The 25,844-nt window shown below is 44.5% G+C and overlaps 1 protein-coding gene across 2 annotated transcripts in view; it reads left to right on the top strand.

The window, feature by feature from the left end:
• Positions 1 to 25,844, top strand: part of LOC121282102 (gamma-aminobutyric acid receptor subunit gamma-4-like) — an 885,955-nt gene that overhangs the window by 136,663 nt on the left and 723,448 nt on the right. For both annotated transcript variants that reach the window (XM_041195567.1, XM_041195568.1), the window contains exon 3: positions 1,906 to 1,973. In XM_041195567.1, the coding sequence (XP_041051501.1) occupies positions 1,906 to 1,973 (68 nt within the window). The remainder of the gene's footprint in view (positions 1 to 1,905; positions 1,974 to 25,844) is intronic.

A 25,844-nucleotide genomic window follows, 5' to 3' on the forward strand; every position in this document is an offset into this window, starting at 1 on the left:
CATTCATACACATATCCCTCTTAAAGATTTCAGTCAACTGCCCCCTCCCATGCCCTCACTCCCCAACTTCACCCCACTCCCACACCAATTTGCTTTGACTAAAACTGAAAGAGGGCTGCTTGCAGTCGGCTTGAAAATTTTTAAAAAATTACCTCCCACCCACTTCTAACCCACCATTCCTTAGCTGTTAAAATTATCCTCTTTATTTCCAAAGTGCAGGAGGATGCAGGAGGATGCAGGGAGATGCAGGAGGATGCAGGAGGATGCAGGGGGACGCAGGAGAATGCAGGGGGATGCAGGTGAATGCAGGAGAATGCAGGGGGACACAGGAGGAAGCGGGGGGATGCAGGAGTGTGCAGGGAGACACAGGAGAATGCAGGAGGATGCAGGGGGACACAGGAGGAAGCAGGGAGACACAGGAGAATGCAGGAGGATGCAGGGAGACGCAGGAGAATGCAGGAGGACGCAGGAGAATGCAGGAGGATGCAGGGGGACGCAGGAGAATGCAGGGGGATGCAGGGAGACGCAGGAGAATGCAGGAGGATGCAGGGGGACGCAGGAGAATGCAGGGGGATGCAGGGAGACGCAGGAGAATGCAGGAGGATGCAGGGGGACGCAGGAGAATGCAGGGGGATGCAGGTGAATGCAGGAGAATGCAGGAGGATGCAGGGGGATGCAGGAGAATGCAGGAGGATGCAGGAGAATGCAGGAGGATGCAGGGGGACCCAAGAGAATGCAGGAGGATGCAGGGGGATGCAGGAGAATGTAGGGGAATGCAGGAGGATGCAGGGGATGCAGGAGGATGCAGAAGAATCCAGGAGAATGCAGGAGGATGCTGGAGAACGCAGGAGGATGCAGGGGGACGCAGGAGAATCCAAGAGAATGCAGGAGGATGCAGGAGAATGCAGGAGGATGCAGGGGGATGCAGGAGGATGCAGGGGGATGCAGGGGGATGCAGGAGAATGCAGGAGGATGCAGGAGGATGCAGGAGGATGCAGAGTCAGTAGGATGGGGATTTTGAGCTTCGAGCAAAAAGAAAACAAAATTTCAGATGACTATCGGATTATTAATAAAATAATAAGCAGGCAGCTTGGGCTGGAAAGTGAGACAGATAAAGGAATCTGAGGGTGAGGATTGGAGCAATCATCCATCAGACAAATATTTCCCTTGAATCCCAAGGAGGAGTGAAGAAGCTAATGTACACTTTAATAGAACCTCTCACAACATCAGCATGCCCAAAGTCTCTTATAGCCAATTAATTATCCCTTATGTATGGGCTTTGCAAGCAAATCCAGCTGCCTCATGGTGCACAGCATGATCCCGCAAACTGGGACCTGTGGTGATGACCAGTTACTCTGTTTTATCGAGGTTCGTTGAGGGATAAAATTTGACAAGGACAGTAGAGAGGACTCCCCTAATCTTCCTCCAATAGTGCTATGGGATCATTTGCATCTACCTGAGAGGATCCTCGGTTTAAATATCTTGTCTGAAAGTTCGTACCTTCGACAGTGCAGCACCTCCTGCAATGCCTGGTTACATGCTTAAGTCTTGGAGCGTAATTTTACAGCCCTGTCATGGAAGGGCGGGGGCAGGTGGAGGTGGTGGGGGCGGTGGAGGTGGTGGGGGGCGGGGGAGGGGTGGGGAGGGGGCTTGTAGAATACGGCAAGCCGCTCAAAAGTCCATTGATTTTGGTGGAACCAGGCAATCCCACCGGGGCAGGGGTCAGAATACTTGGAGTCCTTGGAGTGGACCATGAATCTGGGACATTTGGAATTAGAATAAGTTACTGAAATTAAATTAAAAATGGTTTTCTTGTAATTTTCTACAATAGGTATATTGCAGACATGTTGAAGTAGCATTGAGTACTGCAATTAACAAATGTAACAATTTGTTTTTATTTTTCAGTAAAACCGATTGTTATTGACGTTGACATTTATGTGAACAGCATCGGCCCAGTATCTGTTATTCAAATGGTAAGTGTCACATGAGAAAGGTACGTGGAGGTTGTTTACAAAGGAACATTCTTGTACTCACTATGAATCAGAGAGTGTCCAGTCTCTGTTCTGTACTCAGTATGAATCAGAGACTGTCCAGTGTCTGCTCTGTACTCAGTATGGTACAGACAGTGTCTGGTGTCTGCTCTGTACTCAGTATGGATCAGGGAGTGTCTGATGTCTGCTCTGTACTCAGTGTGGATCAGAGAGTGTCTGGTGTCTGCTCTGTATTCAGTGTGGATCAGAGAGTGTCCGGTGTCTGCTCTGTTCTCAGTGTGGATCAGAGAGTGTCCGGTGTCTGCTCTGTTCTCAGTGTGGATCAGGGAGTGTCCGGTGTCTGTTCTGTACTCAGTGTAGATCAGAGAGTGTCCGGTGTCTGCTCTGTACTCAGTGTGGGTCAGGGAGTGCCCAGTGTCTGCTCTGTCTTCAGCGTGGATCAGGGAGTGTCCAGTGTCTGCTCTGTACTCAGTGTGGATCAGACCGTGTCTGGTATCTGTTCTGTACTCAGCGTGGATCAGACAGTGCCCAGTGTCTGCTCTGCATTCAGTGTGGGTCAGGGAGTACTCAGTGTCTGCTTTGTATTCAGTGTAGATCGGACAGTGTCCAGTGTCTGCTCTGTGCTCAATGTGGATCAGAGTCTGTCCAGTGTCTGCTATATAGTCAGTGTGAATCAGACAGTGCCCAGTGTCTTCCCTGTGCTCAGTGTAAATCAGATAGTGCCCAGTGTCTGCCTTGTCTTCAGTGTGGATCAGAATGTGTCCAGTGTCTGCTCTGTGTTCAGTGTGGGTCAAACAGTGTGCACTGCCTGCTCTGTACTCAGCGTTTGATCAGGCAGTGTGCACTGTCTGCCCTGTATTCAGTGTGAATCAGAGAGTGTGCACTGTGTGCTCTGTACTCAGGTGGATCAGACAGTGTCCAGTGTCGGCCTTGGCTTCAGTAGTCAAGGAGCAAATTCATAGGACTGGATTTTCAGCTTGGCCTGCCTGACACGAACAAGCATGAAATGATGCGGGATAACGTTGAGCGAGCGTCCTGACATTGTCGCGTACTCACACGATAGTTCGGTCGGTGGGCACACTTGGGAGTCGGCAGCTACCCGCTGATAATTAAGGGGTTTGTTAAGCTCATTAATAACTTAACTAAAGTGAATTTTTCCCTACCTGTCCAACCTTATGGTTGGAGGGCGGGCAAAAAGGCCAAGCAGCCTTTGGATTTTTGAAGAATTTTCATCCATGGACAGGATGAGATTTCTGATGTTAATTAAAAACAAAATAAAAATGCTTCAATCTCATTTTTGATATGTCGCTGCTCATGAGACAGAGTCACATGAGGGGACGTTTTTACCTTAATTTTAAAATCTTTATTTTGAATGTTGGAAATCTTCAGCTCCCTGAGACAGCTCTCTTTCTTCAGGGAGCTTTCAATGTGCGCTCTCCTGCATGTACACTGACTTCCATGCTCACCCTCCTTCCCACTCAGCAAACTCCCTCCCCACCACCATCCGGAAGCTCTGAGCTACCAGCTAGCCTGAAACCACGGCTGAGCCCGATTTTGGACGGTGGTCAGTATCACGGCTGCTCCCAAGCCTGCCCGCTGTGCCTGCCCGACGAGGTTAAAATCCTACGCATAATGTTACAGATCTTGCACGAGTCGGACAACTTCTTATGTGTGTTTTTTGACCTCTGTATGCATCTTTCAATTAGAAAATGTTTTCTCTGCATGTCCCTGGAAGTGAAAGCTGATAACAGCAATCATGAGTACCTTTGAGGACTGTTGTGAATAATGTGACCAACAGATTTTCATCTTCATCGTTGAGATTTAAGAAATGAGAAAGAAGCATAGAGCCGAAGTGTGATAGAGTCAGAGAGAAATAGAGAGATAAAATGATTTGGTTATCAAATGGAGAAAAAAAGAATAAAGGAGAGTATTGTTTATTAAGAATAAGTTTCAAATGTTTCCTTCCTAGGCCAGAGAGGTTGAGTGGCATTGCATTAGCAGTTATCATATTGTTAAAAAGTATTTACATGTGAAGTACCAAATCTATTTTTCTGTAACAAGTTTAATTTGAGTTTAACACAGAAAATCAACTTTAAAATAAAAGGTAGGTGGTAGGTGACCTGCCATTTCCACAAGGCTAACATCAGAGTGATGGAAATCGTCCAGTAATTCATGGGGTATCTCTTCCTGACCACAAATGATATGATAATAATGACGAACACCATTAAACTCATCATTAACAATGCCAATTCTGGGTCATCAACACAAGATAGGAATCTTTGGCTGAACCATGAGAATGTTGTCTCATTAACAGTGACTGATGAGATGATAGTTCACTAAGGCAGCAGTCTCCTATTCGCATTGAATCTATTGGAATAACACCAATTCATGATACGAAGCCCCTCACTCTCTCTTTTCTCACACACACACACACACACACACACACACACACACACACACACACACAAACATACAGGCACACACACACATTCACCCTCTCTCACTCTCTCACACACACACATACACACACACATACACAAGCACATACATACACACACCCACACACGCACACACGCACACACTCAACCTCTCTTACTCTCACACATACGCACACACATACACACACACACACACACACACACACACACAAACCCACACCCACACCCACCCTCACTCTCTCACACATGTGCGCGCACACACACCATTTTTATATTGGCAGCTATAGAATTCCGAGGTTAGAAGGCCAATCAATAAACCATTGCTGAGTCTTGGAGACCTCCGCATAAATTCCAACCAAATCGGAGACAGCTGGGATCTGGGGATTTTAAAGATGCAGGGCAGACTGGTGTGGCATACTATTAGGTATTTAAAGTGCATGACACCTTTTTATTCAATTGCCGCAGAGACAATTCCATATAAATCAGTTAATGCTTAAGGAGAAATCTATGCCCTTCTTCTGATAGTTCCATAGGATTTTTCTGTAATTTGAGAGCTAAGAGGGAGACTCGGGTTAACATCTCATCTGAAAGACAGCACCTTTGATGATGCAGCATTTACTTCAGTAGAGCGTCAGCCAGAATTTTGTGCCCAAGTTTCTGGAGTGGGACCAACAACTTTCTGACTCTGAGGTGGCAGTGCTACCCACACAGCCAGGGCCTATCAGGGATAAAAACAGAAAGCGCTGGAGAAACTCAGCAGGTCTGGCAGCATTTGTGGAGAGAGAAACAATTAGCTTTTTGAGTCTGTATGGCTCTTCTTCTGAGCTGAAGAGAGGTTGAAATGTGATGGGTTTCATCACATTCACAGAATCAGGTGCAACAAAATTGAATATCAGAGAGAGGTGAGAGGGTGGGGAAGATTAAATACCAAAGATGCCATCGAACAAGAGGCAAAGAGAGTGGTAATGATAGTAGTAAAGAAAGTAAGCATTGGTCCAGTGTAGGTGTTCATAACAGAATAAAAGGCAGCTTCTGTCTGAAAATAAAAGCATGAAAACAAGATTCAAACTGGCGCTGGTAGGGGCGCTAGGTGGGGACGCTTGGTGGGGACGCTGGGTGGGGACGCTTGGTGGGGGCACTGGGTGGGGACGCTTGGTGGGGACGCTGGGTGGGGACGCTTGGTGGGGGCACTGGGTGGGGACGCTTGGTGGGGACGCTTGGTGGGGACGCTGGGTGGGGACGCTTGGTGGGGGCACTGGATGGGGGCATTGGGTGGGGAAGCTGGATGGGGGCGCTGGTGGGGGCGCTGGGTGGGGGCGCTGGGTGGGGGCGCTGGTGGAGGCACCGGTGGGGGCACCGGTGGGGCCCTGGTGGGGGACTCTGGTAGGGACGCTGGTGGGGGAGGCAGGAATCAAAATGGAGGAGCGAGTTCATGGTCTGAAGTTGTTGAACTCAATGTTAAGTCCAGAAGGCTGTAAATCCCCTAATCAGAAGATGAGGTGCTGTTCCTCCAGTTTGCATTGGGCTCCACTGGAACATTGCAGCAGGCCAAGGATGGACATGAGAGCATGAGAGCAGGATGGGGCATTGACGTGGCAAGCGACAGGAAGGTCTGAGTCACGCTTGAGTGATGGTACTCTGCAAAGTGGTCAGCCAGTCTGTGTTTAGTTTTGCCAATGTAGGGGAGACCACATGAGGAGTAAATACAATATAGTAAATTGAAAGAGGTACAAGTAAATTGCTGCTTCATCTGGGAGGAGTGTTTGGGGCCTTGGACAGCGAGGAGAGAGAGGATCTAGGTTTGGATGGCAGGCCCTCACTGCTGCACTCCCACTGGTGGAGTGGATACCCCCAGAATTCAGGTTCGATTTCAATGTGGGGGTTGAGAGCTGAGAGGGCGATGTCATGTGTTCCCATTGCTATTGGGAGCTGGTTTTCACTGTGACATCAGCAGATTATTTACTGATTATTTCTGTGAAGAAAATCGCTGAGTCGGAACCTTGTGAAAACTTGCCAGGGATGGCTCATTCTTCATTCTGTTAACTTCAGCACAATCCCCATACAAATTCACCCATCCACTTCTCCTTATCTCAGCTATTCAACAGATCATCTCTCTACTCAGCAAGGTTGGAGCCTGTGGCCTCAGCTGTCTCTGTGATGTTTGTGCTGATTTTCCATCCCTTCACAACTGATAACAGTTGATCCGTCACTAAGTCTGAGGTCAATTCACAGATGAAAGCGAAAGACTGTAATGTACAAAGAATATGGTCCAATTGGTAGCCAAAGAAATTATTGAATAGTGTTTGCCGATGGAATACTTTAAGGTTAGGAATCGTAAAGAATCAAAAAGTAAAGACAGTAGGTTTCCTTCCCAAAAGGACATTACTGAATTATTTATACAATCTGACAGCTTCACAGCCACCTTTATTTAAACGCAATTAAAATCTTTAAATTTATGCAGTGGAATTTGAACTCAGGTTATTTTGATGGTTATTCCAGTAATCCTACATTTTAACTGGGAGTTCAGGTGTCACCCTTGTGGCTCAGTTTGTTAATAGTCCACCTGGTGTCTGCTGGACAGAACTGGAAGAGCTCAAGTTTGAATGTTACACTGCCCTTGTTGTTTGGTTTGTTATTTTACACATGACATTTCCCATCTGATGTTCTGTGTGTTTCGAACCAGTTAATCTTACAGTTTCAGGTTCGGATGGTGAATCCAGCTCCCGAATGGCTAATGCTTTTAATCTGTTTCCTGATCAGTCCCATGTGACTGCAGGAACCAACATCAAGTTGGTTGTCTTGATTAATAAACAACCTAGATTTACATAACAAAAATATATCATCACTGAATGAGCTTGAATCATTTATTTTATAAAACAGTAACAACTAATACAGCAACTGTTTGTGTGAGAAAGTGTCTCCTGGTTTGAAAACAGGACACATATTTTGTACATAAAGGGAATTGGAAATCTGGGATATTCTACCCTGAAAGGCAGTGGATGCTGGGATCAACTGGATCAATATATCTTTTTTAGCTAAGGGTAGGGAGCAAAGGTGGATAACTGGAGATACAGATCAACCGTGATCAAAACGAGTAGTGGGGCAGGCTCGGGGTCTGAATGGCTTCCCCATGTTCTTGTGTAACAGGCTCAAGGGGCTGAGTGACCTCTTCCTGTTCCTGTGCAACAGGGTTGAAGAACTGAATGGCCTCCTCCTGTTACAGCGTAACAAGCTCGAGTGGCTGAATAGCCTCACCCTGATCCTATCTATAACAATTCATTGCACAAGAATGAGGCTGTATATTTCTATAAAAAGGAATAATTTTGCTGTAATAAGTACAACATATATAACAGCAACAATTTACGTCAACTTTCATGAATCAATAGCAATTTTCAACTAAGGCAGTGAATACAGTGGAAAGTAATTTGTGAGAGGTTTGTAATATTGGAAGAAATTCGATCACTGGGGTGATTTGTGCGCAGGGTCCAGGATAAGCTGAGAGACAGACAATAGGGGTCATGTGGCTGGGAGATAAGGAGATTCCTGTTTTCTGGAATTCCTACCTCAGGTCTCTACCTATATCCATGAAAATTGTGGTTCCGTTAATAATAGCCCTGTCTCTGAGTCAGATGCTTTGGGTTCAAATCTTACTCCAGTAACTTGAGTACAAAACCTAGGCTGACACTCAGAATGCAGTACCGTTGGAGTTCTACAATATCAAGAGGGTCAGTACTGAGGGAGCACCGCACGTCAGCGGATTAGTGCTGTGGGCAGAGCTGCACTCCCATAGGGTCAGCTGCACGTCTGAGGGTCAGTGCTGAGGAAGTACTGCACTTTCAGCGGATGCGTATTGAGGGAGTGCTGCTTTTTCACAGTGTCAGTACTGAGGGAGCACCGCACTGTCGGAGGGTCAGTATTGAAGGAGCACTGCACCGTCAGTATGTCAGTAGTGAGGGTGTGTTACACTGTTGGAGGGTCAGTACTGAGGGAGTGCTACACTGTCAGACGATCAATACTGAGGGGATGCTGCACTGTCAATGGACTGCCTTTTATATAAGGTTAACCCAGGGCCCCTCTCAGCTAGTCATAAATGTTCCATGGCATTATTTGAAGTTGTTCTCTCCAGTACCTGGGCCAATATTTATTCCTCAGCCAACATCACTAAAGTAATTGATCTGGTCAGTGTGATATTGTTGTCTGTGGGAGCTTGCTAAAGTACTTTGGGATATCCTGAGATTGTGAAAGATGTTGCAGAAACACAAATGTTCTTTCCTGTGTTGCTGAAATCCATCCTTTATTTATAATCTACCCTACTATCAACATCTTTGGGGTTACTATTGTCCAGGAACTGAACTGGACCAGCCAATAAGTACTGTGGGTGGATGAGTGAGGTGTGTGTGAGGGTGGGTGATGGAGGGTGAGTGAATGATGGTGGGCGGGTGAGTGAAGGTGAGTGAGTAAGGGTAAGTGACAGGGGGTGTGTGACAGGGGGTCTGTGACAGAGAGTAGATGAGTCTTTCTTTCTCTCATGAGCTCTCAAAATCACAGACTATTTATAGTACAAAAGGAAGCCATTTGGCCCATCGAGTCTGCACTTGACCTGTGAAAATGCATTCTACCTAGTCCCACTCTCCTACCTTATCCCCGGAACCTTGCACATTCTCTCAATTCAGAAAGCAATCCAATTCCCTTTTGAATACCTCAATTGAACCTGCCTTCACCACCCTCTCAGGAACTGCGTTCTGGACTCCAGCCACCCCTGGGTGAAAAAGATTTTCCTCACATCGCTCTTACTCTTTTAGCCAATTATTTTGAGCCTGTGCCCTCTAGTTCTTAAGTGAGAACAGTTTCTCACTATTTACCCTGCCATACCCCTCAGGGTCTTGAATGCCTCTATCAGTCTCCTCTCAGCCTTTTTTTCTCCAAGGAAAACCGTCCTAACCTCTCCAATCTATCCTCATAGTTACAGTTCTTCATCCTGGGAATCATTCTTGTGAATCTCTTCTGTACTCTCTCCAATGCCTTCATATCCTTCCTCAAGTATAGTGCCCAAAACTGGATGCAGCACTCCAGGTGAGGCCTAACTAGTGTCTTATACAAATTCAACTTGACCTCCTTACTCTTGCACTAAGTTCCCCTATTAATAAAGCCTACAATACTATATGCTTTATTAACTGCTCTCTCAACATGCCCTGCATCTCCAGTGACCTATGTACGTATACACTGAGGTCTCTCTGTTCCTGTATCTCCTTTAGAGGCTCTCCCTTTATTTTGTACTGATTTGCCATATTCTTCCTGCTAAAACGAATCACCTCATACCTCTCGGCATGGAATTTCATCTGCCAGTTGTCTGCCCAATCCGCCGACATGTCTATATCCTTTTGAAGGTCAAGACTATAGTCATCACAGTTGATAACGTACCATCTGCAAATTTTGAAATCATGCCTTTAAAACCACAGTCTAGTTCATTAATATATATCTATATATACATATCAATATATCATACATATATATATTAATATATGTGAGTTCACACTGAGTTATGGCTTCACATGCACCTACAGTCTTGAGTAAAGGTGGACACTGGAGTGTGGAAGTGTCACAGCTAAGCTGAATCAAGCCAGCACAGAAGCACTTAGCAAGCGCAGCTACATAGAAACAAAGTTCAGAAGCCACCCTGTGACATTTTCTCTGACTAGCTCAGGGCTCTGAGGATAATTGTCCCTATTGTCACCCTGCCTGAGGCTTATAGCTCAATCCTTAAAACCTGTGGTCTTGACGTGACCCTGGATCTCACTGGGCTATAAAGGCAGCATCTGAGCTCTGCATTAAAAATGCAATGTTAGTGGAATAATCATCCAGAGATCATGAGTTCAGATCCCAATGTGAGGGTTTCAGAATTTGATTGGAGCTTTTATGGTAATAAAAAGCTGGCCTCAGTACGGGTGACTGTGAAGATGAGGAATTGTTATAAAACACCACCAGATTCACGAATGTCCTTTTGAGAGGGAAGTAGGCCATCCCTCACTGATTTGGCTGACTGGTGACCCACAACATATATATGGTTGACTCTTAACTGCAATCAAAGACCTTGTGTCAAACTGCTGGAAAGTATTTGGGACTGTTTACCTTGGAGAAAAGAAAGCTGAGAGGAGATTTAGAAATATTCAAGATCATGAGGGGTCTGGACAGAATGGATAGGATCCGGAATGCACTGTCAGAGAGTGTGGTGGAGACAGGGTCAACTGAGTGGTTAGGATCTGGAAGGCACTGCCTGAGAGTGTGGTGGAGACAGGGTCAATCGAGTGGTTAGGATCTGGAATACACTGTTTGAGAGTGTAGTGGAGACAGGGTCAATCGAGTGGTTAGGATCCAGAATGCACTGTCTGAGAGTGTGGTGGAGACAGGGTCCATCGAGTGGTTAGAATTTGGAATGCACTGTTTGAGAGTGTGGTGGTCACAGGGTCAATCGAGCGGTTAGTACCTGGAATATACTGTTTGAGAGTGTGGTGGAGACAGGGTCAATTGAGTGGTTAGGATCTGGAAGGCACTGCCTCAGAGTCTGGTGGAGACAGAGTCAATCGAGTGGTTAGGATATGGAATGCAATGCCCGAGAGTGTAGTGGAGACAGGGTCAACGAGTGGTTAAGATCTAGAATGCACTGCCATAGAGTGTGGTAGAGACAGGGTCAATCTAATGGTTGGGATCTGGAATGCACTGCCTGAGAGTGTGGTGGAGACAAGGTCAATCGAGTGGTTAGGATCTGGAATGCACTGTCTGAGAGTGTGGTGAAGACAGGGTCAATCAAGTGGTTAGGATCTGGAATACACTGTCTGAGAGTGCGGTGGAGACAGGGTCCATCGAGTGGTTAGGATCTGGAATGCACTGTCTGAAAGTGTGGTGGAGAAAGAGTCAATTAATTTGTTCGGATCTGGAATGCACTGCCTGAGAGTGTGATGGTGACAGGGTCAATCGAGTGGTTAGGATCTGGAATGCACATCCTGAGAGTGTGGTGGAGACATTCAGGATGGAATTAGACTGTTTTTGAAATGTAAGAATGTGTAGTGTTACAGGGAGACTGTGGGGAATGGCTTTCTCAGTGAGTAGCTCCTTCAGAGAGCAAGTGCAATAACAAAGGGCTGAATGACCTCTTTCTGTGCTGTAACCATTGTGTGAAGTATTGTGTTTCAAGGAGTGCCACCAACACATGATCAGGAGAAGTGGTTAAAACTGGGCAGTTTGTGCCAGCCTGGCCAGTGGTCTGCAGTCCAAGTATTCATTTTTAAAAACCTTTCCCCCTTATCGAACCCAAAGTACCATCTACATGCTAGCGAACCCCAAACAGCCTCTCCAATAAACAGTGTGGCAGAGGGGGAGAGAGAGAGATGTAAGAAATATGTTGAGGCATTTAGTGAAATCAAGAAAGACATTGTGAGCCAGATAAAATGGAGAAGTAGTCAAGTTCTGGGCTAGTCAGGCTAGGCTGGTTGTGTAGTCAGGTGGTCGGGATCATCAATTTATATTGTCAGGTGGTCAGGGGTGCAGGTAGGGGCTCAAGGGGTTATTTAGGTGGCCAGGGAGTTAGTTGGGTCAGGTCAGGTTGGGGGATGGGCAGAGTTTAATCAGGGGGTCAGGAAAGTGGTCGGGTAAGGTCCAATTGTGGGGAGTAGGTGGTTGGACGTTAGTCAGGGGATTGGGGGTGGTGGGAGGTGTTGGGTGGTTGCGCTAGTCATTTCAGGTCAGGTTGGGGGGCTAGCCAATGTGAGTGAAAAAAACATGTTCCTCTGTGCACCAGAATTTCACAAGCTGTGGTTCATTTTCTTCATGTCAGATTATATTCCATGATGTATCTCTGTTCTTTAAGGTTTCTTAAGGCATTTTTCACAAAGAAGCCGAGGGGCAACCCTGTTGAGACCTATCCTAATGAGGTCCATCCATTGTTTGTCTGGGACTTGGACTATTAGCTTCCTTGCTTTTCAATCTATCAAGCTGTACACACTGCTATTCTATGACAATCCCTCAATTTGCATACGTTATAACAATCAGCTTCCAAAAACTTCAGCACCGTGTGTCACCAACACCAACTTTCACCTCTGCCCTTTCATTTTGCCAAAACTGATGCACATTATTTCTAACCGATAAAGTACATGGTGACTTTTCAACATAAACCCGTAATAAGACTTTGTGGGGGGGTGTTGGGGGTGGTGACCAAAATCGGCACCAACCATCCTTTCTAATGAGAGACAGTGTTGCCTCTGCTTAGCAACACCCACGTGTGCATTTGCTCTGTATTTATATCAAGAATGCAAATCTTTGAACACTAAAATCATCACAAACATAGGGCAGAAATTAGGTAAATCAGCAAACGGAGGTTATGTGACATTAAATTTGAGGCTAGAGACCAATAGATTAGGAGGAAGGGAAGACTAGGGAAGGTGATTGAAGTCCTGGGAGAGAATGGCTGGCAACAACGGACACAGTTGAAGAAAAAATTAAAGGAGGAAGAGGACTGTGTGTAAGGTGGAGTGTTTGAAGTGTAATAACAAGAAAGGAAAGATCTATGAGAGTCAGAGGGCAGAATTGTCCCGGCTTTGCTTTTGCTGGTGTGAAAAAAGACTTTTTGCCCACTGGTCGCAATGTCGGGTGACCTCAGAAATTCTGCAGCTACTAGACGCATGCCGGATCGCTGGTGGGCAGCCTTCGATTTGCCACCCATGCCATTACCTCACTGCTCCCTCACACTGGGCGCCATATTTAAACTGCAGCCACCTGCACAGTTTTCAATGCTTGCAGCCCATGACTGCTCCGGTGAAGGCTATGCCTGTCATGAAGCTATTGATGTATATAATATTATTGGAAAACATTTTTCTTTTTAAATAGAGGTTTAGTCTGTGGGTGTGTCTTAAATAGATTAAAGCCAGCTAGTCTGGGTGCTTTGATGTTTACTAATTTTGAGATGTGAGAGATGTAGATTGCATTTGCATTCTTTGAAAGGAGCATTCAAGAAGGCGAGTGAAATCTGGCACCTAGTCAGCAGAGACCAAGCAATATGTTTATATTACTAATAAAATTGGTACTATGAATGGGGTTTTGTTGTTAGAAGAGGCTGGTTATACAATGAGAATTTACTTTCAATGGGCTGAATTTTGCTGTCGGTGAACAGGGGGGCGGGGCCCACTCACCAACGCGCAAAATGACACGGGATGATGTCGGGGGGGAGCTCCTGATGTCATCCCACCCCATATAAATCTTCAGGAAGGCAGGCACGCAGCTAATTTTGCTGTGGGCCCGCTGCCCTGTCAATGGCCAATTGAGGCCATTGACAGGATCATTAAAACAATTAAAGGACCTGCCCGTCCAACCTTAAGGTTGGTGGGCAGGCCAGGAGCCCCGGCGGGCAATAGAAAAAACATGAAACCTCATCCACTGGTGGGATGAGGTCTCATGTAGGGATTTAAAAAGTTGAATAAAGTTTTATTGAAATTTATTAACATGTCCCATCTTGTGTGACATTGTCACATAAGGGAGACATGTTAAGGATTTTTTTCCCTCTATTTTTAATGTTTATACAGCTGTTAGTGATCTCCCTATGGTAGCACTTAGCCTCAGGGAGATGTGTGCTCTTCCATGCGCATGCGCAAAACAACGCACTCTCGCTTTTGGGGAACCCACCCCTCCCCCGCCCGCACAGGGACCACATAGTGCTTCCCACCGGAAGTCACGCTGGGTGGGCCTTAATTGGCCCGCCCACTTAAAATGGTGGGTGGGCCCGCTTCTCCAGTGGGGATCGGCTCCCCACCTGCCAGAGATTGGGTTGGGCCCGCCTACCCGGCAGGCAGAAAATTCTGCCCAATGAGCTGTGCTAGGTATCACCTCAGCAGTTTTGTGTGTGCAGAACAGAGACAATGTAAGGTCAAAGTAGCTGTGAACCTACAATTATCTCCACAGGATCTAAAGTGAGAGGTACCTCATTCTGAATGTGTAAGGTGAAAATGCTTTGCCTGGTGTCTGGTTAAGTCTATGGGTTGCTGTTGCCTTAATGGAGATTAATTTGGGAATTTGTTAAAAGTTATGATAGTAATTTGTAGCCATGTATGTATATTTAACTTGTGTAAATTATTAAATGTATTTTGATATAAAACCTCTTGAGAACTGGTGGTATGATTCCTGAATTTAGAGCTGCATCTCAAACATACTACTTAGAAATATAGGTTATGACAGTTGTTTAAAGTTTCCCTCTGGGATTTTTAAAGAGCTCAGCTTTACCAGCTGCATCAGTCATAACATGGCCCCTCACCACTCTGGCTTGGGAGGCATTGGCAGTGGTGATCAGTGTCAATGCTGCACAGAATAGGTTGGCCATCCAGTGCAGAAAAAGGATGAATATTCTCATTCGTGCTGCCAGGGTAAGGCAACCATCTCATCACTCTAAACTCTCACACTCACAAGCTCATCTTACATTCACTGGCATCTCACTCATTGCCAGCTTAAGGGGTTACACCACTCATTCTCCCACACACACCCTCACATCTTCACCTGGCCTCATCTCCTCTGGAGACTGCCTCCTCGGCCCTCAACATCTTGAGGCCACTTTCACAGATCAAGATTTGCCCCCACAGACACTCTAGGATATCCCCCTTCCCCAGTACAGCTCTCGTCCTGTAGCCTCTTCTCTTGCCTGAGGCCATTTCTCTCCCTTCCTCAAGCAAGACCTCATCCTGCAGCCATTGAAAAGCCACTCCCGCCTTATGGCTGGTCTGGTAGGCAGAGACCTGCCCATGAGCCCTCCAAAAAGTGGTGCGGTTCTGCCTGCGAAGCCTGGCGCTGATGACTGTGAGTGCTGCCCGAAGCCACAAAGTCCCGAATGAAATGCAGCCAATGGGAGCGGAAAATTCCGGTCAGAGACAGACGGAGAGGGAGAGAGAGAGAGAGAGGTGGTTACAACAGAGTGAGAGTGATGTTGGAAGCTACAGTTGGAAAAAGATGCACCTCAAATTGCAGCAATAGGACATAAATCACAACTGGGCTAGATTTCTTCAAAAATTGGGACACTAAATCTTTTGTGGATAGTTTGTGTGTGTGATACATCTCATTTAATGTGTTTATCGATCTTTTTTATGATGATGAATTAGAAGTTATCAATATGTGGAATATAATTAAGTTTCTGTAAAGAGTAGTTTTAGTAAAAAGACACCAACATTTATTATGGTTAAGTATGCATTTCTAACCAGATATGACTCTAAACTAGCATAGATATATCGGTAGGCAGCTCTTCAAAAAGATTTAAATTGTGATAAAGCATACTGTGTTGTAAATTCTGAATGTTGTCAATGACTGATGCCTGGCCCAATATCTAAATGAATCTTGGAGTTACTGAGCATATAGATGAAAAAAGACCAAATTTCATCCCTGGTCTGTACCACAAGCCACATGCAGCTCTGAATCTTTTGCAATGCAGCACATGGTTGCAGTCTCCCTGAGCTAGGAGGGTGAAATAAAGCAGGAGTATCTCCTTGCAATCTAACTGGCTTGTCAGTGATTGAAAGGTCTGAATGTTTGGCTTGATTATTCAATGAAGGTGTTCCTGGTTTCAAAGTTAGGTAACAGAGGGTAAACTCCTCACCTCTTCCATTGGTGCCATGGGATCTTTTACATCATGAGAGTACAGGCGGTGCTTGGCTTACCATCTCATATGAAAGACGACACCAACAATAATGCAGCATTCCGTCAATACAAACTGGAGTGTCGGTGTAGAATATGTGCTAGGTATTTGAAGTGATGTATGAAACTACACTCTCCTGATGAAGGTTAGTGATTCACTGAGCCAAACAATAAACAAATAATATCACATCTTGAAGGTAGTAAAACATCCTGAAACAATTCACAGGAGACACCAGACAAAAATTGACACCAAGCCACATAAATACCAAGCCATATATTAGAACTCGTGACTAAAAGCTTGGTCAAAGAGGTTAGCTTTTAAATAGGACCCTAAAGGAGAAAAGCAAGGTATAGAGACAGAGAGGTTTAGGGAGAGAATTCAAAAGCTTAGGGCTCAGACAACTAAAAGCATGGCCACCGAAGGTGATCAAAAGGATGGGCTTGAATTGGGGGGGCAGGATTAACTGACTGGAGAAAGTGGCAAGTGTCTCAACTCAGAATCTAGCCCATGGTCAGACTCCTTTTTGTGGTGTGCACACACTTCTCAGCTTCTGAGAGAGGAATTCTTGATACTATGATGATCAATTGCCTTATCTACATGGAGAGATTAGAATGGGAGCTAGTGTTAATAGTTCACATAAATGATGCTATACTATCCAATAATTGTTCCAGGACTTGGGAAAGTTATTCACCACTCAATGTGAACCCATTGAAGGGGCTGTTGTTGGATTATGTTCCTGTACGCGTTGAATGTTGGCTGAAGTGTCATTGTGATTGAAAATTCATATGGTGGGAAATGTAGATAAGGCCCATAGGACCCTATGGGTCACATAGGGTGATCCAAACAGCTCACAAAAGTTCATACTGACTCAGAAAGAGGCCTGAATAAAAGCTTCTGGCATGTGAAACTGAGGATCTCAGGAAGGACCTCAATTTTTAAGCTTGGATGAGTACAGTTATCCCAGGTGGCCTTTGATCGAGACCATAGAGTAAGGGACATTTCACATTTCTTGAAACTGTCGGTAGAATCTATAATTGTTTTAAAGTATGCTTGAAACGGGCTTTTAAGAGTTTGCATCAATTATAAAGAGATCAATTGTAATTTTCTTGAAGGTAAGAAATACTGGCCCATGTGAGCTGGTGACCCTAGATGTGGAACCAGTACCAACAGGAAGAAAGTTAACATACGAAAGCCATATGGCTGGCAAACACATAGGAGAACTGCAGCAGTGGAAGAACAGAGAAACAACATTTACAATGTGTGTAATACAGTTAAAAAGGGCAGAAAGCTGAAGGCAGGGTTGGGGCAGAGATCATGAATTGGACAACTCCAGTGCTGTGCTTCATTTTTGCCAGAGCCAACCAGATCATTTAATGAGGTTTATTAAAGGAGTCAGCTAAAGGAGGCTCTGGGGAGTCTATGCCATGAAGACTGTTGTGAATCTTGCTAAGGAGATTCTACAGGAGTGTGCTTATTGGGTGATGACTGTCTCCTGGGGACTCAGATGGAGTTGAGTCATCTTTGTAGTTGACTCAAGGACCAAATCCATTGAGTGAGAAAAGTGAGAGACCCTACATTCCAGAGTCCAAGTTGAAAAGAGCGTGAGATTGCAGGTGTGCCACATTTCTGTGGGGATTGATACAAATGCTTTGTAATCTCATGAGATTTTTTTTATTCATTTACAGGATGTGGGCATCACTGGCTAGGGCAGCATTTATTGCCCATCCCTAACTGCCCTTGAGAAGGTGGTGGTGAGCTACCTTCTTGAACCGCTGCAGTCCATGTAGTGTGGGTACACCCACAGTGCTGTTAGGGAGGGAGTTCCAGGATTTTGACCCAGTGACAGTGAAGGAACAGTGATATATTCCCAAATCAGGATGGTAAGTGGCTTGGAGGGGAACTTCCAGGCAGTGGTGTTCTCATGTGTCTGCTGTCCTTGTTACCACCTAGACTGTAGTGGTCATGTATTTGGAAAATACTGCGTAAGGAGACTTGGCGAGTTTCTGCAGTGCATGTTGTAGATTGTACACACTGCTACTACTGTGTGTCGGTGATGGAGGGAGTGGATGTTTATGGAATGCATGTCAATCAAGCAGGCTGCTTCGTCCTGGATGGTGTCAAGCTTATTGAGTGTTGTTGGAGCTGCACTCATTCAGGCAAGTGGGGAGTATTCTATCACACTCCTGACTTGTGCCCTGTAGATGGTGGACAGGCTTTGGGGAGTCAGGAGGTGAGTCACTTGTCGCACGATTCCTAGCCTCTGGCCTGCTCTTGTAGCCACATTATTTATATGGCTAGTCCAGCTCAGTTTCTGGTCAATGGTAACCCTCAGGATGCTGATATTGGGGGATTCAGCGATGGTAATGCCATTGAATGTCAAGGGATGATGATTAGATTCTCACTTGTTGGAGATGGTCATTGCCTGGCATTTGTGTGGTGCGAATGTTACTTGCCACTTGTCAGCCCAAGCCTGGGTATTGTCCAGGTCTTGCTGCATTTGGCCATGGACTGCTTCAGTATCTGAGGAGTCACGAATGGTGCTGAACATTGTGCAATCATCAGCGAGCACCCCCACTTCTGACCTTATGATGGAGGGAAGGTCATTGATGAAGCAGCTGAATATGGGAGGGCCTAGGACATTACCCTGAGGAACTCCTGCAGTAATGTCCTGGAACTGAGATGTTTGACCTCCAACAACCATAACCGCCTGGAACTGAGATGTTTGACCTCCAACAACCATAACCGCCTTCCTCCTGTTGACTCCAGTTTTGCTAGGGCTCCTTGGTGCTATACCCAGTCAAATGTGACCTTGATGTCAAGGGCAGTCACTTTCACCTCACCTCTGGAGTTCAGCTCTTTTGTCCATGTTTGAAGCTGAGGAGCTGAGTGGTCCTGGCAGAACCCAAACTGAGCGTTGGTGAGCAGGTTATTGCTAAGCAAGTGCCGCTGATAGCACTGTTGATGATCCCTTCCATCACTTTACTGATGACCGAGAGTAGACTGATGGGGCGGTAATTGGCTGGGTTGGGTTTGTCCTGCCTTTTGTGTACAGGACATACCTGGGCAATTTTCCACATAGCTGGGTAGATGCAGGTGTTGTAGCTGTACTGGAACAGCTTGGCCAGGGGCGCAGCAAGTTCTGGAGCACAAGCCTTCAGTACAATTGCTGGAATATTGTCAGGGCCTATAGCCTTTGCAGCATCCAGTGCCTTCAGCCATTTCTTGATATCATGTGGAGTGAATCAAATTGGCTGAATGCTGGCATCTGTGATAGTCATTGTTATATCTGCTATTCCATAGTTCATACCCATTGTATTTTGTCTGTTAAAACACATTTAATTTCAGTGGATTCTGGTTCGTATTAAAATTTTTAACAAGTGGAATCTTGTTGGAAATTTCTTCATCTGTGGATCGTTTAGTAAATTTGGTTATTTTGGTTGGTGGTTCCCACTGCCTCCCCCGCCCCAGGATTATAACTGATTGTAGTGATGCAGCAGAGATAGGGAGGAGCCATGGGGGGATTGGAAGGAAAATTATAAGGATTTAAAAATCAAGGTACTGCTGGACCGAGAGCCAATCAAAATCAGCAAACACAGGAATGATGGGAGAACAGGACTTGGTGCATATTAGGATACTCCCTCCATGTAAATAATACATATGTTACCATTGTGTGAAGGAACTCAAAGAATTGTTTTTGAGGGGAGTGTCAGGGTATAAGAGAGTTGGGATCCAATGAAAAAGTTAAGGAATGAGAAGGATTGTTCACTGCTTCACTGAACTGTCTCAATCATGGAGTTATGTACTAGGAAATGGGAATCAATGGGGGAGTTAGAGGACTCAGTGTGAACCCACTGAAGGCAATGTTGGATTATGTTCCTATGCGCAGCGAATATTGGCTGGAGCAGTTGATTGACATTGTGATTGAAAATTCATATAGCGCAATATGGAGATAAGGCCCTTGGTCACATAGGGTGACCCAAAGAACTCACAAAATCTCACACTGCCTTGAATAAAGCCTACAGCATCTGGAAGCAAGTTACTCATAGCCAAATATTGATCCTTACTTCTATTTCCCACCCTCCCAATAAGTGCAATCATTGCCTTTTGTCCCTGTTTTGAATTGTTGCTGCCGCCTTCTCTTCCCAAGTCCTAGCCCAAGTATCATCACCTCACTCCATCTACTGACCCCCATTCCCCTAGCAAGGGTTGCCAACTCTGGCAGGGTATATCCCTGGAGGTTTCATCACATGACCTCCCAGGTCTAAAAAGCCCACATGGTCAAACAGCCATTCCCAATAATAAACAGAAATGTTAAAGAAAATGAAAAAAAACACATCATGTTTTTGTAATGCCCCTACGCTTTTTTCCTCCCTCAGATTGCTTACAGCAGTATCCAGGAGATTACTGTTTAAATTCTGGAGACTCCATGGCAATCCTGGATAGGTGGCAACTCAATCCTATCCCAGTCTTAGTGGTGGGTTATTGAATAGCGCAGGGCAGCACCAAGGCTGCAAAGAGTAGAAGAGAAGAGGAAATAAATGTGCAAGTAGTGATCAGGTGGCATCTTAGTTTTGAAAGCCTGTAGGTTGTTGGAAGAAGGGAAAAGCGAGGCTTGCAGTTTGGACCTTGGCCCTTTGAGAAGGTTTTTCAATTGGGAAAGGTTCCCGTGCTGTCAAGCAATCTTTATTACTTAAATTCAAACCATTTTGTAGCTGTACCAGTAGGACGTTTCGACAGACCTCTTGAAGTGTTAGTGGAAATGGTTGTTAGGCCTTTCTCAATATTAATTTTGAAGCCCACCATTAAACATCCCATTTTCATTAAAGCAGATAATACATGCAGTCTTTGCAGACTGGTGTTAAATTGCATCTGAGTGATTAGCAGCAGCATCATCAAGATAATCGGATCACTCAGAAGTAAACTTAATCATTCTTACTCTTGCATGAATATCATTTTAATCAATGCTGTATCAAAGCAACCAAAGACACTGTTTTTTTCCTGGTGAACTCACTTCATGACATGAATTTTAAAATGTTAATCTCTCAACCCAAAGGCAAAGATTACACATAATTATGCAGAGTTTACAGCAGAGAAACAGGCCATTCAGCCCAAGTGGTTTATGCAAGTGTTAATGCTCCACATGAACATCTTCCCACCGCTCCTCATCTCACTCTGCTTCATCACATATCCTCCTATTCCTTTTCTCGTTCTTGTGTTTATCTAGCTTCACATTAAAGGTATCAATGCTATTCATCTCAACTACACCCTTTGATAGTGAGTGACACATTTGAATCACTCAGCACAGAAAAGTTTCTCCTGAATTCATAGGTACACAGGAACATAGGAGCAGGGGTAGGCTATTTAGCCCATTGACCCTGCTCCACCATTCAATATGATCATGGATGATCATCCACTTGAATGCCCTTTCCCTACACTATCCCTATATCCCTTTATGTTATTGGCATTTAGAAATCTGTAAATCCTGGCTTTAAAGATACTCAATGACTGAGCTTCCACAGCCCTCTGGGGTGGAGAATTCCAAAGATTCCCAACCATCTGAGTAAAACATTTTTTCCTCATCTCAGTTCTGGTGGCTTCCCCTTTATTTTGAAATTGTGTTCCCTGGTTCTAGACTCCCCAGCCAGGGGAAACATCTTACCTGCATCTACCCTGTCTATTCCTGTAAGTATTTTGTAGGTTTCACTGAGATCATCTGTCACTCTTTGAAACTCTGGAGAATACAGGCCCAGTTTCCCCAATCTCTCTTCTTAAGACAGTCCCACCATCCTGGGAACAAGTCTGGTGAACCTTTATTGCACTCCCTCTATGGCAACAATATCCTTCTCTAGGTAAGGGGACCAAAATTGCACATGGTACTCCAGGTGTGGCCTAACCAAGGTTCTGTACAATTGAAACAAGATTTCACTACTCTTGTACTCAAATCCTCTTGTGATAAAGGCTGACATTCTAATAGCCTTCCTAACTGCCTACTGCGCCTGCATGTTAGCTTTCAGTGACTTATTGACCAGGAGACCCATGTCTGTTTGTCCATCTACACTTTCTAATTTCTCACCATTGACAAAATACTCTCCGCATCTGTTCCTCCTACCAAAGTGGATAACCTCACATTTTTCCACATTATATTCCATCTTCTATGTTCTTGCCCACTCACTAAGTCTGTTCAAAGCCTCTTGAAATCACTTTGCACCTTCCTCACAACACACATTCCCATCTAGCTTTGTGTCATCCACGAACTTAGAAATATTACATTTGGTCCCCACATCCAAATCATTGATATATATTGTGAACAGTTGGAGCCTGAGAACTGATCCTTGTGGCACCCTACTAGTCACAGCCTGTCAAGGTGAGAAAGACCCGATTATTCCTACTCTCTGTTTTCTGCCTGTTAACCAATCCTTAACCTATGCCAGTATATTACCTCCTATCCCATGTGCTTTAATTTTTCTAACCAACCTCCTGCAGGGGATTTTGTCAAAAGCCTTCTGAAAATCCAAGTAAACTATGTCCACCAACTCTCCTTTATCAATTTTGTTCGTAACAGCCTCAAATAACTCCAACAGATTCATCAAACATGATTTCCCATTCACAAATCCATGCTGATTATGCCCAATCAAATCATTATTATCCAAGTGTCCATTTATCACATCCTTTATAATAGATTTTAGCATTTTCCCTACTGCTGATGTAAGACTAACAGGTCTGTAGTTCCCTGTTTTCTCTCTCCCTCCCTTCTTAAATAGTGGGGTGACATGTGCTATCTTCCGGGAATCTGCAGGAACCATTCCAGAATCTGGAAAATTTTGGAAGATGATCACCAATGCATCCATTATCTCCATAGCAACCTCTTTCAACACTCTGGGATGTAGAATATTAGGTCTCATGGGCTTGGCAGCCTTCAGTCCCATTAATTTCTGCATATAACCTTCTTACCAACGCAAATTTCCTTCAATTCCTCATTCTCCCTAGTCCCTTGGATCTCTAATCCTGGGAGATTTCCTGTATCTTCCTCAGTGAAAACAGACACAAAGAAATCATTTAGTTTCTCTGTCATTTCTCTATTCCCCATTACAAATTCTCCTGACTCTGCTTTCAATGGGCCCACATTTCTCTTTGCCTTTTTACATACCTATAGAAGTTTTTACAGTCCATTTTAATTTTTTTTTACTAGTTCATATTATTATTCTATCCTCTCTTTCTTTATAAGTTTCTTGGTCCTCTTTTGCTGTATTCTAAAATCCTTCCAATCCTCAGGTTTAGTATTTCTGGAAACTTTATAGGACTTTTCTTTTAACCTTATACAGTCTTAACTTCCTTCATTAGCTAGGGTTGACTGACTTATCTTTTTCTGTTTTCTTACCATAAAGGAATGTATAATTGCTGTAAACTCTGTAATAATTCTTTAAAGGTTATCCATTGCCAAGTATCAGCATGCCTTTTAACGTATTCTCCTAATCCACCAGAGCCAATTTGCCCCTCATACCTTCATAATATCCTTTGTTCAAAATTAACACCCTGGCTTCAGATTGAAATATCTCATTTTCAAGCAGAATGTAAAATTCTACCATGTTATGGTCACTCATCCCTAACACTTCTTTTACAACAAAATTATTAATTATCCCTTTCTTGTTACATAATACTAAATCTAAAATAACCTGTTCCCTAGTCAGTTCCTCAAAATACTGCTCTATAAAACTATCCCTAACGTACTCCAGAAACTCGTCCTCCACAGCATTAGTGCTTGTTAGGTTTATCCAGTCTATATGCAGATTGAAGTCACCATTGATTACTGTATTACCCATGCTACGTGCTTCTCTAATCTCCTGATTAATACCATGCCCCACACTACCACTACTGTTTGGTGGCTTATAAACAACTTCTACCAATGTCTGCTGCCCTTTGCTGTTTCTTAGCTCCACCCAACAGATTCCACATTTTGTTCTTCCAATCTGAGATCTTCCCTTACAAATATACTGATCCCATCCTTTATTACCAGTGTAACACCATCTCCTTTTTGCCTGTCCTTCCTAAATGTGAAATATCCTTGAATATTCCATTCCCAGTTTTGGTCACCCTGTTCAATCAATCAGCCTTCCTATTCTTATGCTCACTAGCATGTGGCACTGGGAGCAATCCTGAGATTACTGCTCTTGAGGTCCTGCTTGTTAATTCCCTTCCTAACTCCCTAAAATCTGCTTTCAGGATCTTATTCCTCTTCCTACTTATGTTATTGGTCCCAATGTGGACCACAACATCTGGAAGAATGTCCTGCAACTGTTCTGTGACATCCTTGACCCTGGTACCAGGGAGGCAACACATCATCCTGGAGTCATGTCTACAGCCACAGAAACACCTGCCTGATCCCCTGACTATCGAATCCTTATCACTATTGTCCTTCCACTCTTTTTCCTCTCCTCCTGTGCAGCTAATCCACCCGTGGTGCCACAGACTTGGCTCTGGCTGCACTCCTCTGAAGAACCATCATCCTCATCAGTACTCCTTATTGAATTTATTAGTGACTCTCTTATATTTAAGCACATGGAGAGCAGACCTGCATGAGAAAGACAGCGGTGGTGGGAGATAAAAACCAGCGGCAGAGAGCCCCTTCAACCTGTTTCTACGTGTCAGAGGCAGGATGTGACGTCACAGGAAAACAATTATGTGATTAGTGGGTATCTCTTCCATGTCTCTTTTGATTGGCCAAGTGGTTTAAATCAGGAGACGTTATTACAACTGAAGAGTACAGTTAAGAAATTCACTTTTAAAATATTTAACATCCAAATTAATTAATTAAATAGAATAGAGGTGGCTGGGCAGGTGATGTGTTGCAGCTGTAGTATGTGACACTGGTCCCAGCATGGTTCATATGAAGCCCATCCTAATGGAACAGCTCTCTCCTCCCATAGTAGTGGTGAAAGTGCCCCATGAATTGGAACCTATTTCTCCCACACCAATCTTTGTGCCATGCATTTACCTCTCCAATTTTATTTACCCTTTGCCAATTTGCACGTGGCTCTGAAAGTAATCCAGAGATGATTACCTTTTTAATTTAGCCTCGAGCTGCTCGTAGTCCCTCAGCAGAGCCTCTTTCCTAGTCCTACCTATGTCATTGGTACCTATGTGGACCATGACAACTGGATCCTTCCCCTCCCACTCCAAGCTCCTCTCCAGCCCAGAAGAGATGTCCATAACCTTGGCACCAGAAAGACAACACAGCCTTTGGGAGTCTCTGTGTTTGCTGCAGATATCAGTGTCTCTTCCCCTATTACTAATACATTTCTCCTTTTTCCCCCAACTTTAATGACACTCTGTACCATGGAAAGAGGTAACTAGTGGAGTGCCACAAGGATCAGTCCTAGGGCCCCAATTATTTACTATCTATAATAATGTATCCAAATTTGCTGATGATATAAAAATAGGTGGGAGGGCATGCTGTGATGAGGACATAAAGAATCTGCAAGGGGATATAAACAGGTTGAATGAGTGGGCAAAAACTTGACAGATAGAGTTTAAAGTAGGAAAGTGTGAGGTCATGCACTTTGATAGGAAGAATCAAAAGGCAGACTATTATTTAAATGGAGAGAGACTCCAAAAAAGTACAGCACAGAGGGATCTGGGTGTTCTTGTACATAAAACACAAAAAGTTAGCATGCAAGTACAGCAAGTAACTAAGAAGGCAAATGGAATTTTGGCCTATTAGGGGGTTTTAGTTTAAAAATAAGGATGTCTTGTTAC

The sequence above is a fragment of the Carcharodon carcharias genome, chromosome 9 (genome assembly GCF_017639515.1).
Source record: "Carcharodon carcharias isolate sCarCar2 chromosome 9, sCarCar2.pri, whole genome shotgun sequence".
Taxonomy (NCBI): domain Eukaryota; kingdom Metazoa; phylum Chordata; class Chondrichthyes; order Lamniformes; family Lamnidae; genus Carcharodon; species Carcharodon carcharias.